The sequence below is a fragment of the Anthonomus grandis genome, chromosome 9, assembly GCF_022605725.1.
Source record: "Anthonomus grandis grandis chromosome 9, icAntGran1.3, whole genome shotgun sequence".
Classification (NCBI taxonomy): Eukaryota; Metazoa; Arthropoda; class Insecta; order Coleoptera; family Curculionidae; genus Anthonomus; species Anthonomus grandis.
Window position 1 is genome coordinate 10,831,884 of NC_065554.1, and position 17,854 is coordinate 10,849,737.

At 30.5% G+C, this 17,854-nt stretch overlaps 1 protein-coding gene across 1 annotated transcript in view; it reads left to right on the forward strand.

The window, feature by feature from the left end:
* The first annotated feature begins 3,275 nt into the window (after window positions 1-3,275).
* The window catches only part of LOC126740209 (ceramide synthase 6), a 40,465-nt gene continuing 25,886 nt past the window's right edge, over window positions 3,276-17,854 (forward strand). The window contains exons 1-3 of the mRNA XM_050446144.1: window positions 3,276-3,853; window positions 7,980-8,100; window positions 8,166-8,368. Of these exons, the coding sequence (XP_050302101.1) occupies window positions 3,666-3,853; window positions 7,980-8,100; window positions 8,166-8,368 (512 nt within the window). The 5' untranslated portion in view covers window positions 3,276-3,665. The remainder of the gene's footprint in view (window positions 3,854-7,979; window positions 8,101-8,165; window positions 8,369-17,854) is intronic.

Consider the following 17,854-nt stretch of genomic DNA (forward strand, 5'->3'; position numbering starts at 1 on the left):
TTTCTTAAGATTATTGTACCGACCAGAACAATTACGATGTTGCCAAACTGTAAACCTTCTATTACTTAACAACAGGTTAAAATTTGGTTCATAATTCCTCCTACAGTCCAATATGCGGATGATATAACAGTTTATGCATCCTATATGGATTCTATAGAACTTAGTTCTATGAGAACTCCCTTATAGATGGCAAAAAAATGGAAAATGGAAAAAATGGAAAAGTGGAAATTTATTGTAATTACATATTTAAAAAAAAAACTTCAATACTCAATTCTCCTTAAATATGATTAAATATGACATGATAATCAAATTTCTCAGAATGCTATTAAATTTTTTGGTATCTATCTTAATAAAGATTTAAATTTTAAATAACACATCAGACAAAAGATTTAAATTTTAAGTAAAACTATCGGGGTTTTTTCCCGATAACGGGTAATTTTTTGGTTTATTTGGTGAACGTATATGTTTTTTGTAATGTTCTGTATCTGATGATGGCTGTTTACACAGCCGAAATGCATAATACATTTACCTAAGTGTCCTACATGCATTTATCTTGGAGATAAAGACTTCCCCTATTTGTCCTATTTGTAATCTTTATATACGCATTCTCCTACAAAATATGGACTTCTTTTCAACTACTAAATATATATGTTTTAGTCTGTTTTAAGATTAAAATAATATTAGGTAGGGCAACATCGGATTCCTGCATCACTTTACTTGCAATATTAACACATTTTTGTTAACACATTATATCATATAATAATGGAACAAATAAATTTAAACGACTTAATTTTTAAGAGTAATGAATTAGCCATAGTTTTGGTATCGGAGTCCCTGTTATTATCAGAGTAAAGTGCAAATAAAGCGTCATATATTTTTCCTAAATTATATCTAAGAACTTTCAGAGCATCTATTCTGCTTTCTCATCTAGTACTAGAAAGAGGTTTTAGTGTTAACGTTGGGATTTCATCTTTTAAAACTTGATAACGTTTAGTTGATACGGAGAAAAAAACGTAAAGTTGCTGCAAAATAGCAAAGAAACTTGTAATTTCTATCGTTAGGATAATGATTGCCTACCATTGCCTAACGGGAACTACGTAATGAGGAGGTGCTCCATCCTATTGTAATTATAGTAAGCGTTATTCTAAAGATACGTTATCGTATATGTCTCTCTGATGTTCTAATTCCCGTACTATCAGTGCTTCGATAGACCTCTGTAGCATGTTAGCATACATGTGGCCAGTCGTCATTTAAATTTCCTGTTATAAATATTGGGCAAATAAAATCACCTTAGTATACCAGCCCAAACATTTTCTAGGGGTACTGGGTATGACCTTCTCTAAATACGTGTGGGTTCTCGTCATTTCAGTAACGACCATTTTGCTTATTCACATGCTCATTTAAATAAAAGATACACTCATCACTAAAGCAAATATTTTTAAATTCGAGGTTCTGCCGTAATTCTATCTATCATTGTTTCACAATACCGGATTCTTCTGTCCGGGTCGTCGTCACCAAGGTCTTGCAGTATTTCCAATTTATAGGCATAAAACTTATGATATTCAAGTATCTTTCTTGTTGATTCACGAGATAATCCAGGTGCTACAGCTGCTTGATGAGTTGATAAAGTTTAATTCATTGCAAACTGATTCAGAATTTCAATTTGTGCTATTTCGTCTTCGATTTCTTTTTATTCGTGATAGAAGTTTCTGCAAATTTAGCTACTAGTTGGCCTAACATACTCCGGGCTTATATTTTGACCTGGATGCCTTTCGTTAGAACGTTGAGCTGTCCTTAAGAAACATTTGAGGAGCGATCAAGCAAAACCAAATAAATTCATTATATAAAATACGAGATATTTATAAAAAACGTGCCAATAGAGCATCGCTGATTTTATCAACATAAATTATAGTGTAGGTATGTGAAACGTTTGATATTATACACCTGGTAGACAATATTTTGGTCCTTATTAATTAATTAACATAAGAATGATTGATAATTAACCAATTGATTTCTCTTATTTTGCTTGAGTTGACTAAATTTAGTTTATTTTATAATGGTGTTTGTTTTAAGGCAGGTATGATGTTATTTGTAATTCTTTTAAGAAAAATAATATTATATTTACTTACTTATAACAAAAAAAAATAAAACAACAATATAAGTTCACACGTTTATTTTGTGAATTTATCGGGTTTTGCTTAAATCTGAGTTCCCATTGGATTTATCTGGCGAAATGAAATAGGAATCCATGATAAACTCATTTTTGTTAAAAAGTGGATTTTTATGGTTTTGCTTCATCGCTTCTCATTTATCCTGTGAACCATAAATGAAAATAATGTCTACACATGTAGCTATGCTGTACACCATTGGTAAAGATAAGAAGTGTTACTCTTTGTTTGTGAACTGAAAGTCAACTGATCCTAAAATAATAAATCTAGTACAAGTTACATTTATACTAAAGTTTGTGATAATAAAATCCGAATATTTATAAACAACGCTTTTTTTTCGGCAAAAAAAACTACAGCATATAAAATAATACAAAATACCTACGGGCTTAAAATATTTAGAATTCTTATGAGACATGCCAGTTTATCGGTAGCCTTTGAACATTTAATTCAATAATAATAGAAAAATTGAAAAATGTGATTTCCATACAAGATCTCATAGTTATATCCATTAAGTTAGTATTAGGACTATTAAAATAAATTTCGAATTACGGATGCGATTAAAAACAAATTACCAAATTCTATAAAAGAAAAAAATAATTATAATGGTTTTGATAACATAAATTAAAATCAATTAATATTAATTATTAGTTATTTAATGCCATGCAACTAAAACTTTGTAACATAAAAAATTTTATATTTTGTTAGTCTCGAGGCCAGTGTTTAAAGAGATTGAGTATGACTGATTTGTGTATTTTTTACATTTAAGTTTATTATATCAAATTTTGTTTAAACGATTTTTCAAATAAAAATTAAATTGTCAGCCTTTTATTTGCATACTTTTGGTTACTACTGTTTGGTTTTTGTATTTTTTTTTTGGAAAATAAAGAATGTTTAGTATTATTATTTAGATAATCTACCAGCTGGGAATCAAGCTTCACAAAAGTAATTTTAACTTAAACTTCTGTGCAAATATGCAACATTAACTATTGTAACGCCCTTGTATGCTAAGCAACCTCTGTTGTCAAAAGCAAACAAGGATATGAATATCACTTGGGCCTTAGTCATCATTGGCAATCTGGCAATAGAGTAATTCTGAAAGAAAATGATTAGTTTCATAATATAATCTCAATTTTTAATTTAAAGTATTAACATGTCATCTGTTATCTTAAATTTCATCCTTACTGCCTACAAATAAAATATAAAGCCATTTATAAACATCTAAATTTCGTAAAACTAATTATTATAAATTCAAATCACGTACACTGTTGCCAACGACTCAGCACGTTTTACATATCCGAATTTTAAAGTCCGAATAAATTCTTATTGGGTTAAAATGTCATGGAAGTTGTGGTTGTGAGGGGCGAGGGTGTTTCCGGGACATAACCGCGAATTTTTCCCAAATTTATCACAAAAACATTGAATAGGAGTCGGTTAGAGCATGCAAAGAAAGTCTAAAATATTTGCAACTAAGCAGTGAGTGAAATTTTAGCAGTTAACATGTACAGCTACTACAAAACAGTGATGGATACGTTTTGGTCCCCAAGCATTTGGCTGCCCCCAAACACAACTTGGGCTGATATCGCCCCGGATTCAAGTAAAGAGATACAGCATGCTGATTACAGACACCTTTGGTTCCCTCTGCCCATGGCCCTAGTTGTGTTATTAATCAGATATTTATTTGAAAAGTAAGTGAGGTTAAGTCATATTTAACTTTTGCCTTTGCTTATCCCCTATATAAGAGAGCTTGTGATTTAATTTTTTTAAGCTATCCTAAAGCTTAACATATATTTTAAATATAAAATGATAATTGGAACATTGCTTTTAAAAATTTTGGCACACAAACTCTATGTGCAGTTAGAAAGTCATAGTTTAAAAGAAAACAAGCTTAGCAGCTTGAGATTAAAAGAAACACTAATTAACAGTGTTTTCTTTTAAACTCAAATGAAAGGCAAACATATTTATTTCATATTTTCTTAAAAATATTAGCAATATTAGCATTATCATATAATTTTATCATTATTTACCTCTAAAGACTGTTAAAACAAAGATCTTATTCTTCTAAATGTCTGTATTTCATTATATTGTGAGGTTATATTCATTATATTAAAATTTAATTGATTTAGTCATATTTATATTAAAAGCCACCTATTATCATTGTATTTGTATGATATGAGGTAGGATGAATACACCAGTAGTCGGACAGTTTTGTCAAATCTTAACTTTAAAATTCTATAAGAAAAATATTTTTTAGCCACAAAATTGATTTAAAAAGAAATTAATGTCAGCAGGTCTCTATTTATTTTTATTTATTTATTTATTAATGGAATCCATTTACAAAAGTATTACATAGCATACCCATACAAACATATATATTCAGATACAAAACTATCTATAAATCAGTGAAAGGTGTAGATGAGTTAATTAATTAAAGCCCCCTATGAAATAATATTCTTTAACTGCCCCTTAAAAGATGTTATCCTAGAGTCAAAAAAGTTTATCTGTCCTGACAGACCATTAGCACTTCGAGCCATTCGAGAGTAATTTAAAAGTAAACAAAGACAAATCAGTTGTAGACCATTGGATAAAACCCAGCATTTTCATTGCCCTACCAGTCACCTGATTGATGTGACTTTTAAAAGACAACCTGGAGTCAATAAATATTCCTAAGTCAGAAACCTCTGTTTTGACACCAATTGCTACATTATTTATTTTATAAAAAAAAAGCAATAGGGTTTCTTTGCTTAGAAAAAGTAATCTTATGGCACTTATTGATATTAAGGGACATTCTATTCAAGTGGCACCAATCAAAGAATAAATTAAGGTCTTTCTGCAGGAGCACAGCATTGGAAAGGGATGTGATAGGCCTAAATAGCTTCACATCATCAGCAAACATTAGCACACAACAATTTTCAAGTTTCCAAACTAAATCAATCAAAAAAAGGCAAAACAAAACAGGGCCTGAGTGAGAGCCCTGTGGCACCCCAGATGGCACCAAAATTTCAGAGGAACATGTACCTCCAAGATTAACAATCTGGGTTCTACCTCTGATGAATCCCGAGATCCACTGAAAAAGAGGCTCCACAATACCTAAAGCCCTAAGCTTCTGCAAGAGTACCCCATGGTTAACCCTATCAAAAGCCTTCCAAAAATATCTGTATATATTGAGTCAACCTGAAGTCCCTTCTCCAAGCAGCGGTAGAGGTAGTTGACATACAGCACCAAATTAGCATCAGTAGATCTGCCTTTTATAAATTCACATTGCTCAGGATTAAATAAAGATTTAAAACTCCAGGCAATCCTATGACTGACCAGGCAGTCAAGCAGCTTTGGCAACTCAGATTGGTTACACACAGCCCGATAATTGGAAATTTCATTTCTACTACCAGATTTAAAAATGGGTTTTAGAAAACTTCTCTTCCGGAGAGTGGGATAAGAACCAGTACCTAGAGATTTGTTAAAAATGAACAGTATTGGTTTCGTAAGAACACAAACACATTTCTTTAGGAAGAAACTCTACTTTATACAAGTAAAGAGAGTATATTGTCATAATTCCTAATTTTTTAAATAAAGCAGTACAATGCTCTCGAAAAGCGGATCCGCACATTGTCCGTATACAATTCTTTTTTGAATAACAAATGTTCTTTTAATTGACTCTGCATGAGATCCCTAAAACATTATGCCATAGGCTATACGTGAATGTACATATGCATAATCAAACTGAATTATTGATTCCCTACTGACAATGTTTTTTAAGTTGTAAATAGCGAAGTTTGCCGACGTTATCTTTTTACATATTTCATCAACATGGCTTTGCCAATCTAAATTTTTGTGTTGAGTTAGACCCAAAAACTTAGTTTCGTCCGATTCATATACAATAATTCCATCAATGTTTAGGGGCATATCATTATCAATTATTTTCAAAGTCTGCCTTTTGTTTTGAAAATGAATGAATTTTGTTTTGCTTGAATTAAGGACTAACTGATTTTGCTCACACCACTTTTGCATCTGTAAGGCTGTAGAGTTTGCAAGATCTAAGGCTATTTGACAGATGATCTTGAACCACCAATCTCTTCATATTTCTATTGACCATACTATCAGTATTTCTTTTTTGTGCCACTTTTTGAAACTTCTTCCAAGGTACCCCTTCAATTAAATTTAGGAATGGTTCTGGATACTACTGATTTATTTAAATTTACCATTTTTTAGTTTCTCCAACATACAAGAAATAAATATAAAATTTAGTTGTTCTTCATATGAACTGCTTAAAAATGAAAAAAATTATCAGCAAAGAATGTGGTCTCATAAGATTAACAAAAATATTCTGATGATGGTATCTGTTTAATACCAAATCTTATTTATTTCTGAATTCCTAAATATTATGATATTAAATATTTTTAAAAAATTGCTCTACATATGGGAAATAGTGTAGGTTTTAGAAATGTAAATGCTAGCACCAATCTAACTCTAAAACAAAAATAGTCATTAGTTGAACCCAGAGTTTCTCGATTACTGTATTATGAACAATATAACATAATTTTTTTTGAAAACACATTATTTCATCATATGATACCATATTCCAAATTAGTGGATATAATAGCTCTGGAGTCAAGAGAACTTAAATTTATTTTTATTTTTTTATATAGAAAATACATTTTACATCTTATAAAATGTTTTACTTGAACGTTATCTGCGTATCTGCCTGAAAAATTCAGCTCTATGTATAGACTAGACTTAAAAAAAACCATTCACGAGAATATTTCTTGACTGCTGGTTTAAGTATATATTAAGAAATAATTGAATTTGGGGTAGTCAATTAATAGACATCTTTGGAACTTTAGTTCCATATTTCATGTAAAAAAATACAATGTCCATGTCACTATTTTGTTTATTTAATAAGGTAATTATTTTTATAGAATATTTTAAAGAATAATTTACACTAGTTCACCAAACAATGTTACCGGTAACCAAAACTCTATATTTTACTCTCGACGCATGTTTTGCTAATGATGTTCGGGATCTATTTTCAGGATATTAAAACTTTACTAAAACTACTTATGTATGTGTGGCCTTATATACTAAAGATGAAATTAAAAGGGTGGAAAGTCCAATGAAGAATGGCTGAACAAAGTTTAAACGCTAACCTTTATCCCTGTTAAGATTGGTGTTTGATTTTTGAATATTGCTATATACTTTCATATGCTAATTTTGCTTATGACTTACTATTCCTACAAAGTGGCCAGTATTTCAAACACGTCTAGCCAAACTTGACTTTTCAACCTTACCTACATGAGCTACTACTTCTTTAAATAACCCTTACTACAATGAGCTACATCTTCTTCTTTAAATCTGACATTAATTGGTCTTTTTTTACCCAATATATTTCTTATTACACTTGTTACAATTAGTGTCCTAGATCCCAGCCTTTTTTTCCCAGAAATGAGTGTCAAGAGTAAAGAGTTTTGGTTAGTGGTAAAACTATTTTGTGATTTGAATAATTTACTCAGTTTAAACTCTTAATATTCTGTCAAGCTACCAGACACAAAACTCGCTGTGTGTTTGTCATAATCATAAATAGTTTTTAAAATTTTATTTTGGAATATTTTCATTTTATTATTAATTTTTTTTTGTAATCTTTTTTTATGAGGCAGATACTAATTTTTCGAAATTATTTTTAATCAACTTGGAGAATTAACAAATTATATGGCTTTAATCAAATGGATAGTCTCTTTATTTGGGTCAGACTTAAAGAAAGCTGATAGCAACAGTCTTTTATGGTTTTTTAAAGTATATAATTGTATTTATATGTTCTAGATATTGGTTTGCTCCTGTAGGTGTTAGTATAGGAATCAAAAGTACCAGACCTAAAAAAGCTCCGTCCAATGAAGTATTAGAGAAGGCTTATGCACAGTCTAAAAAATGGAAGCACAAACACGTAAGACATTTTGATGAGTTTAAAGTTATCAGTTGTGCATAATATTAACTCTTTATCTTTTCAAGGTTCAGGGATTAGCAAAACAACTAGATATGTCAGAAAGACAAGTAGAGAGGTGGTTAAGGCTAAGAAAAAGTCAAAATAAGCCTTCAACATTGACAAAATTCTGTGAAAATGCATGGAGGTGTACATATTATACATTTAGTTTTTGTTATGGAATTACTGTTTTATGGGATAAACCTTGGCTGTGGGACATTAATGAATGCTGGTAAGTAATACTGTAAAATTACTGTTATGTAAAACTAGAAATTATAGTTAAAGTGTTATATTGGTTTTGTTATTTATTACTGACTATTAAAAATTATTGATATTGAAGTACCAATATTTCTGTTTTTTTCAAATATTTATTAGTAGGTATCATGCCATACTTGCAACTTTATTCATATTCATTTCACTGAAGTACAAATGAATAATGTGTTACGTCATCTCATTATTCATATTTAATAAATAAAAATGATAAGCATAAAAATGTAAATAGCAATTAAAAATAATGTATGTATTTAACATGCCTTGATGCTTAACAGCAGCTCTGATTTATTTTCTGACGGTAATATTGAATTTATGTTGGTAGCGTAATTGCTAACTGGCTTTTTATGAAAAGACTTTATAGATACTTAACTAAGGCATATTTTCAAATCTTAGAGGATATCCCACCCAAAAACTGTGTCAGCTTATAATAAGTAAATTAAACAGGGTAATATAATTGTAATTAACATGGCAATAAAATTGTTATCTCATTTCAAAACCATGCAATGCCTGGAGGATTTGCTTTAGAATGAAATACTAACAAATTGAGGTCATACATACAAAATTAGTTTTGAGATATATGAACCTTAAATGATAGGTTGTTTCATTTTCTTTGTTTATTGTTACAGTAAAAAGTTTTACATAATAAGAGATGTAAATTTGTAACCTCTAAATTCACATTTGAACTAGAACCTTCAGTGGACTAATTAACCTTGTGTTAAGGTCATATTTGTCTCATTTGATGTTCTGAATGACATCTTCTATTAGGTATATAATGGCTATAAATGTTTAAATATGGCTTTAATAGAATTTTAAAAACCAGAAAAAAATATTTAATACCTTACTAGTTTAAAAGTTTATTTCACACAATTTTACATATCACACTGCTATTTAGGTTAACTAAATAATTAATTATTTCTGATGTTTTAAAAGGATGCATAATAATATAAAATATGATAAAACTGTTATTGTTACAAGGCTTCTTTATAAGAGGCTCTCTTACCTTTTTTTTCTAATAATGATTAGCTAATCGATTTAGTGGTATTAATACTGTTGATGGCCGGATGACATTAAAAGTTGAGTGATTACATATTATATTGTTGTTTAACATAATGTATCTGGTTGCTAGCTTAAGCTTTGACTTAAATTGAATCTAAAAGAAAGTTATGAAATATGAAGTATTGACCCTAGCAATAGCGGATCAAATTTCAGACTATAACTGGAATATGGTAGTACTCTTCCTGTATGTTATGCCGTATATCGGCCGGCATCTGACCATTACACAAGGTGTCAATGCAAATATCTGAAACTAAAAAGTTAGAAAAGCCCCATTTGGTACAAATGTTATACAGGTAGGGGGAACTAAAACTACTATATTTTGGTTATAGGGTCAGTCACCTCTTGGGTAGTAGTATTAACCTGCACAAGAATATTACCAAAATTTTATACAGGGTCAAAGAAAGGTATAAGTTGAATAAAATAAACTCTGTTTTTATAAAGTATTATTTTATTTAAGTAGATGCTTAAAATCTATTCCATTTTGGGCTTAACAAAAGTATACTCTATTTCCAAACTCATTTCTCACATTTTAAAATAAAATATTAAGAAGTAAAATATATTTTTACTTCTTTTTGAATAGATGCATATTCTGTAATAATCCGTTGCCAAAGATCATCAAGTGAAGATGGTTGTGTTTTAAACACAACAGTTTTTAAGTGACCCCAGAGAAAAAAGTCGAAGAGTGTTAGATCTGGTGATCTCGCCGGCTATTCCATTGAACCGCCTCTCCCAATGAATTGACCTGGAAACGCATCATGTAAAAATTGCCTCACAGTAAGAATATAGTGAGGTGGCGCTTCATCTTGTTAAAAATGTAATAAATCTTCGTTTAGATTCCTATCAACAATTCTTCAACAATTTTTAGTTGAATGGTGGTTTCCAATATTTCCAAGTAAGTTTCGCCATTAATGTTACCAATAATAAATAGAGGCCTGACAATAGTATCATAGAATATTCCCGCCCACGCATTCGCATATTTTTCTGAAAATATGCGAATTTTCACTCCAGTATCGACAGTTGTGTTTATTTACAAAACTAAAAAAAAAAGTAAAAACAAATATTATTTAGGAGCTCAGGAGTAATACGTAATTTTTCTGTCATTCCCTTGCAAAATTCTATTCTTCTGTCAGGCTCGTCTTCACGCAATTCCTGTAGAATTTGCATTTTGTATGAATGGAAATGACTTAATTTAAGTACCTGACGTATAGATTCATGACAAATTCCTGTTATCGCTAAAGCTTGACGTAGAGACAATTTAGAATTTATAGCAAAATGTCTTAATACTTCTACTTGTGCCGCTTCAGTTCACCAGGTTATGATGGTATTCAAGCTGATATCATTAAACAGACACATTTAGAAATAATCCACTATTACATATACCTAGTAAACCTTATATTAGAAATTGGTAAAATAGCCCTCGAATTTAAAACATCTGTAATGACACCCAATCATAAATCAGGTTCCAAAACATCCATTAATAATTACAGGCCTTATAAGTAATTTTGCGAAACTCTGTGATACATTTATAAAGATTAGACTAATGAATTTCTTTAGAAAAAATAATATTTTATCCTCAAGCCAATATGGATTTCTTGCAGTACAGAAGATGCCATGCATCAACTAATAACTGAGGTAGTAAATAATTTAAATTCAAACAGAAAATCTTTGACTATATTCCTAGATCTTGCAAAGGCCTTTGATACTGTGCCTCATAACACACTTCTTAATGTTCTTGAAAGATATGGAATTCAGGGTACTGATTTGGAGTTGTTTTTAAGTTATTTTTTAGTTCAGTAATTTCTTAAGTGACACACAGGAAATTAAGATTGGCATTCCACAAGGAACAGTTTTGGGCTCAGTACTCTTTATAATATATATCAACTCACTATTAAGGGTACAGGGGGATGGTCAACTAGTATCTTATGCAGATGATACAGCCATTGTGATTTCAGGAGTCTTGGGAAATTGTGAAAGATAAAACTGTAAATAATTTAACATTTTTTTTTATAATAAAAAATTAAAAGATAAAGATAATTTAAAAAAAAAATTAAATTAAGAGATAAAATTAAATACCACATTATAGTTCTATTTTAGTAGTTAATCACTGTATTAAAGAAACTTCATCTACAAAATACTTTGGAGTTGTAATTGATAAGTTTGTGAAATGGCAACCACACATTGATTATCTTTCCAACAAAATTCGAAAACTAATTCATAAATTTTACTTATTGAGGGAATTTTTAAATACTAAGACTTTAATAATGTATAAAGCATTTGTGGAATCAATTATAAGATATGGTATATTGGTGTGGGGGAGGACTTTATAATAACTGCCTGTACAAATTAAATATATTTTAAAAATTATTTTTAAAAAAGGATAGATTGTACCCTTTGCATTAACTATTTAATCGATCAATTTACACTCTCACAATCTGTTCTTATATATATTAATTTAAGTCTTTTGTTAATCATAATTATGATACAAGAACTAGGTGCAATAGGCAAATTAAACTAGCACTAAGTACTAATAATCTTAATTTAAGATACATAAATTACTTTGGACCTAAACTGTATAACTTGTTGCCGGGTGCTTGTAGAGGTTGCACTTCCATAAAAAAATTTAAGTTGTTGTGCAAGAGTGTATAATCTCTGAAAGCGCTCACCAATTTGAAAGGTTTTTCGTCTGAGTATTTGATCACAGATAGTGTTGGTTGGTTGTATTTAAAATTTTTTAATAGATATGTATGTATGCATAATTTTTTAATTATGATTCTCTCTAATTTGCTTAGTCTCTTAATCTTTCTTATCTTTCTGATAATATTTATAATAAAAAATATTATTAGTTTATATATAAAATTAAGTAACATGATTTGATACCGCACATACAGATGTTTCACATCTAGGTGCTTGATTGTATCAATATTAAAACGAATCATAATTCGATAAAAACTGACTATGTTAACTAAAGAATAATTATGATTCTGACAAAAAAGAAAAGAAATTTACCAGTTTCCTCAAATCTATAAATTTAAAATATTTTAAGTATTTGTCAAGGTCTTAACAGTATGTAATTAAAAGTAGATTACATGTGTTTCGCCGAACTGTTAACAACTTTAGCTATATCTAAATCATTAGTAATAACTTAATTTATCTATAAATATATCATAAAATATATTTATCACATCCCATTAGAACTTAAGTCAAAATATGTTGTGGCATTAACATATCAAAATTTAAAATATATATAAGAAAATGTCTACATGGCGACATTTTCAAAACAAAACTAAATAACTAAATTAAAACTTGATCTAATCTGAGAAAATTGAACCTTCTGATTCAATCACAGAAGGAATACTCATATCGTTAGACAGGAACAGTTAAGCGTTATTGAATATTTGCTCAAAGTTAAACAGGTCAGTAACGCAAAAAAGTAGACTTATTCTTGGCTTCAGTAATCCCTAATTGTTCCAGTAAATCCATCTCCAATCCAATCGCATCCAATCTTCTGCCCTTAGGACACTCATGTATTTATTTCAATTTGCGGCAGAGCCAATTTAAGTAAAATCTATATTGTTGTGAGGAATTCATAATGAGTTACTTATTTTGTTGGGTATTACGTCACTTTTATAGTAAAAATAAATTTGGAAAATACTATCTCACACATTCAAATATTGAAAATACATAAATAATAGAGCCAATTTACAAAAATAATATTAGATAATAGAATAATACTAAAATTAGAAAAATATATATCAATCATTAACAAACCTAAAAATTACACAAAAATAAACACTATACAAGGATCGTAGATTAGAGTCTAAGATTGACTATTTGATCTGAATGACCGTAATCCGCTGGAAAATGGATCCAAACAATTGTCATTTCAAGAAACGTATTCACATCAAGAAACGCATTAAAGTTTGGAGAAAAAAACCCATAGTTGACTCAATGAAAAGGTAAAGGAAACATAGGGAATTTACCCTTATTTGACAATTACTTCTAAGATAGTAGGACAATTATATAAACTATTCAAGATCTTTCAAAATGTTAAAGCATCAGAATGATGCCATCTAATTTCAAGACTAGGAATATCACACTGGATACTGATAATGTAATAATGACGAAAAATATTCACTTCAGCTCTATAAGCAAGGGATCTTCAAGAATTCTTCTGTACATCCTCAATTGGCATCAAAGAGAACACCTAAATCTTTAACTGTATCATTTCGTTATTGTTGGCTGTGTATTGATAATTAATAATTTTATAAGAACGACTAAACAAAATACATACACACTCGCCAATACTATTTAAAACATCAAGATTTGACTAAATGGGCTAATACAGTTTAAATTCATCAGCAAAAGCAAGATGCTTTGAATGATCAAATCTCTTATGAACAAGTCAAAAAAGACGGGCCCAATATGCGAACCCTGAGTATAACACATTAAATATAATTATTTATCCTAATTAACGTGCGAGGCCAGTCAAAAAACTACGGTAAAATTCGACCAGTCTCACCAAAGTCTCACCAGGCCCATAGCCCTAAACTTCCTAACCAGATAATCATTACTATAACCCTATCAAAAGCCTTTGAGAAGTCTTTATACATACTATCAACATGTAGAGTAGTGTACCTCTTAAAAGGACCGACCAAATCATACTGATAAGTCAACAGGTTAGTCACCTACCCTGAGAAAAACCATGCTGATGATCACTAAGCAATCATTTACACTGCCGTGAAAATTGCACAGAAAACAACCTGTCAAGCAGCGTAGGATCTAAAGACTGAATACACACACTTCTACAATTACAAATATTAGTTCTCTTGCCATTTTTATGAATTGGTGTTAAAAGGCTTACCTGCCAATAATTAGGAAAATTGCCTAATGTCAAGCAAAGATTAAAATGGTGAATGCAAGGCTTACCTGAATACATACACAGTTTTTAGGAAAAACAGCTGTGATACCATCAGGGCCAAAAGAGTTTCTGTTAGTAAGGCGTAAAATTTCATCAAATATGTCTAACAAAAAAAAAGAAATGCAATAAATAAATATTATTACTTCATAAGTGAATACAATATTATTCGAAAATAATTATATGCACACTATGAAGGGCATAACTGGTGAAGTTTAATCTTGTGGTCATTCCTCCACTTGTAAATCCTAACTGTAATCAACCTTTTAATCAGGAGCCTTGCTGAGAGGTTCACTATATGTAGTTTTAAAATGCCTATCAAACAAGTTCACAATATCCTGTCTATTACTAGCATTCATACATTCCATCTCTTTCCTGGAACATGTTATACATGTTTCGGGAAAGAGGTGGAATGTCCCAAAGCCAGGTGACTGCAAATGCTGATTTAGTCTGGGGACTTATAGGGTGCGGGAACATATAACATAACATTAAATCTATACAATAAATTTAAAGACTACAAGATAAAGTCTGTAAATTTAAGTTATATGTAGATTTAAATAATAATAATAATATGTCTTTAAAAACAATATTAATTTTACAATATTACTTAATACTACATTGCCAAAGAAGGCGAAGATTGGCTTAGAGGTACTCTTTAACTCTTAACTTAAGTATTAAAGAACTTAACGGCATTATAACTAAAAGATCGCTTGAACAGAGCCGTGGAATGGTGTGGCATGGTCAAGATATTGTATCTAATATTTCGAGTGTGAATCTGCTTTCTAGGTATTAACTTTTCAAAAAGATATTCAGGACTTTAACATACAGGGTGTCCCAGCGAAAACGAAACAGAGCTATTTTCGGTATGAAAAAAAATTTTTTTTTTCAAAAATCTCGAACACGTCGATTTTATTTTTGAGGGGGACAACTTTTCCTTACCAAGGCACCCTCATACCAGTAACCCTCTTCTAAAATCTTAAATAGAAAGAGGGGTCGTGTGATACGTTATTTTAAAGGTCTTTTAATTCTGAATATAACTGCCAAATTTGAAGTGAAATTTTTTTTTTCATACCAAAAATACCTCTGTTTCGTTTTCGCTGGGACACCCTGTATAATCGATAAAGAAAAGTAGAAGTGAAGAATTTGAATAACTATTTTAACTGAAATATAGAGTCTGATACATGATCAAACTTTCCGAGGTTAAAACTACATCTACAGCAAGTATTCTGCACGCGTTGCAGGCGGCAACGATTTATTTGGTCTAAGCAAGGATAATAAACTATAAGGCAGTAATTTAACAAACAACCACTACGAGTTTTTTCCTAGTTTTAAAATTTTAAATGTGTTTATTGGCATAAAGCATACGCATGCGTAAATAACACCTCTGCAGAAGAGTATTAACATGTTCCTTAAACCTTAAAGAATTGTCAATTTTCAGTCCTAGAACCTGCACAGTATCAGAGAACAAAATAGTTTCGTTATCCAATTGAATGTGAACAGTTTCCATTATATTTTTATGTGATACTCGGTTTGAAAAGAAAACCATTTTTGTTTTATTAGGATTAATGACAAGGTTATATGCTCTTTTGAAACTTGATTTATTAGGTTCAAATCAGCGTTAATAGTATCAGTCACGTTATCAAAATTACCAGTGTCAAAATAATGCATGTACTGATGTATTTCAGAATCTTCAACAAGACCTGGTAAATCTGAAGTATATATAAGAAATAATAGTCCCGCAGTCTGGTTTCTATGACCTGACTGCCTCACTAGCATTATAGTCCCCACAGCTCAACGAATAAAACCCAGATTTAGTCAGCTTCTCCCTCTTATCTTTGGTGTTTCCTAATTGATATATAGACTGTGTATTATTGTTTTAAATACTATTAGTCCTATAATCTTTGGTGTGATACTCAAATCACCACTAACCAAAATTCTTTACTTTCTTTACTCTCGACAGCTTTTGCTAATGATGATAGCATCTTCAGGAGAAGGTTAAAACTCCTTTATGATCTTATTAAAAAAAATCGTTTATGTTCGAAATGAACGTTTTTTTTTTCGTTTATTATAAAGAATTCTGTTTTTCTTAAGAAAGTCCTTTAAATTGTTCTTATGTTTACGGCCATATAAAAGCATTTAGTTCGTTTTTTTTCTTATTATGGAACTCAATAGTGATGTTAATTTGCTCCCATACTTTATTCAAAATAGAGTTGTCAAAAAATAAAAATTTGGTAAATAATTGATTGAAAAGTTGAGTAAATATTTACTTCAAGAAAACCTCTGAGTTTCTAAAAATCATACTTCTATACTAAAGTTAATATTAAAAATAAATCATCTTATCTTTCGCGTAAATAACTGATATCTTCATATCATATCCGATTAGGAGCAAGAACGTGCATACCGCTGAGCCGGCGTTATTCATTAGCCATAGTTTGATAAGCATTTTTCTTATCTATTATGAGTTAATTTAATAGAATAATATAGGTGTCCCATCAGTCGAGTAGCGAGAACGATACCTTTAGCTTCGGTTCTGTGTTCTTTAGATAAAATGATTCCCATATTGCGAAGGGCGAAATCTTTCATTGACAGACCAAAAGAGGATAATAAACGAATTGAGTTGGATTTAGCGGAAAGTTCGCATCTTAGGAGAAGTGTTACGATAAATAATGAAGTAATACAGCAACAAAAACATATAAACACTAGTCGGGAACAGTTAAGTACAGTGTCTAAAAAAGTGCCAAGGGAGCAGCAGAAGTCTGAAGAAAATATACATGATAAAGTGATAGCGCAGTTAAAAGCTCTTAATTTTGGTGATTCGCACGGTGAGGTTTTGATTAGGCGTCATCCAACCCATCAGATATCAGATAGAAGAGTGCATAGAAGAAGTTTTTGTGCTGAGGATAATAATGTGAGGGTGAAGCAAGATCGAGGAGAAAAGCATGTTTATCACCGTAAAAGTGGCGATGTTATTAGTAATTTTAATCGAACGAATCCAATATATAGTTCCGAACGAATTTCTATAAAACCAGAAAGGCGTCTTGCTATTGGCTCAGATGATAACTTAGTGAACCCAGATCAACGGGAGAAATATATGAATCATAGAAGAAGTGATGGTAGTTTCAGTAATTTAAATAGGGGAAATGTTATTAAAAGCCCAGAACATCGGCTTCCTATTTACACAGGTAATGAAACATCATCAGCTGGAGACGATCTAAGTGAAAGCGTAATAATAGGCAATTTTAACAGACTTAATCTCCTATATTGCTCAGAAAGATTACCAGTATATCGACCTCGTATTAACACTAATGACGATTTTTTGTTAAATCGGCGAGCAGTCGATTCGATCGGTAATTTCCATCCAGCCTACAGACCAGATATAGGAATTCGCAGGCAAAAATCCGATTTATCTGGATTTAAAAACATCTTGCATAAGCTGAAAGTTACTAAGAAACCAAAAAAGAAACCTACTAAAGA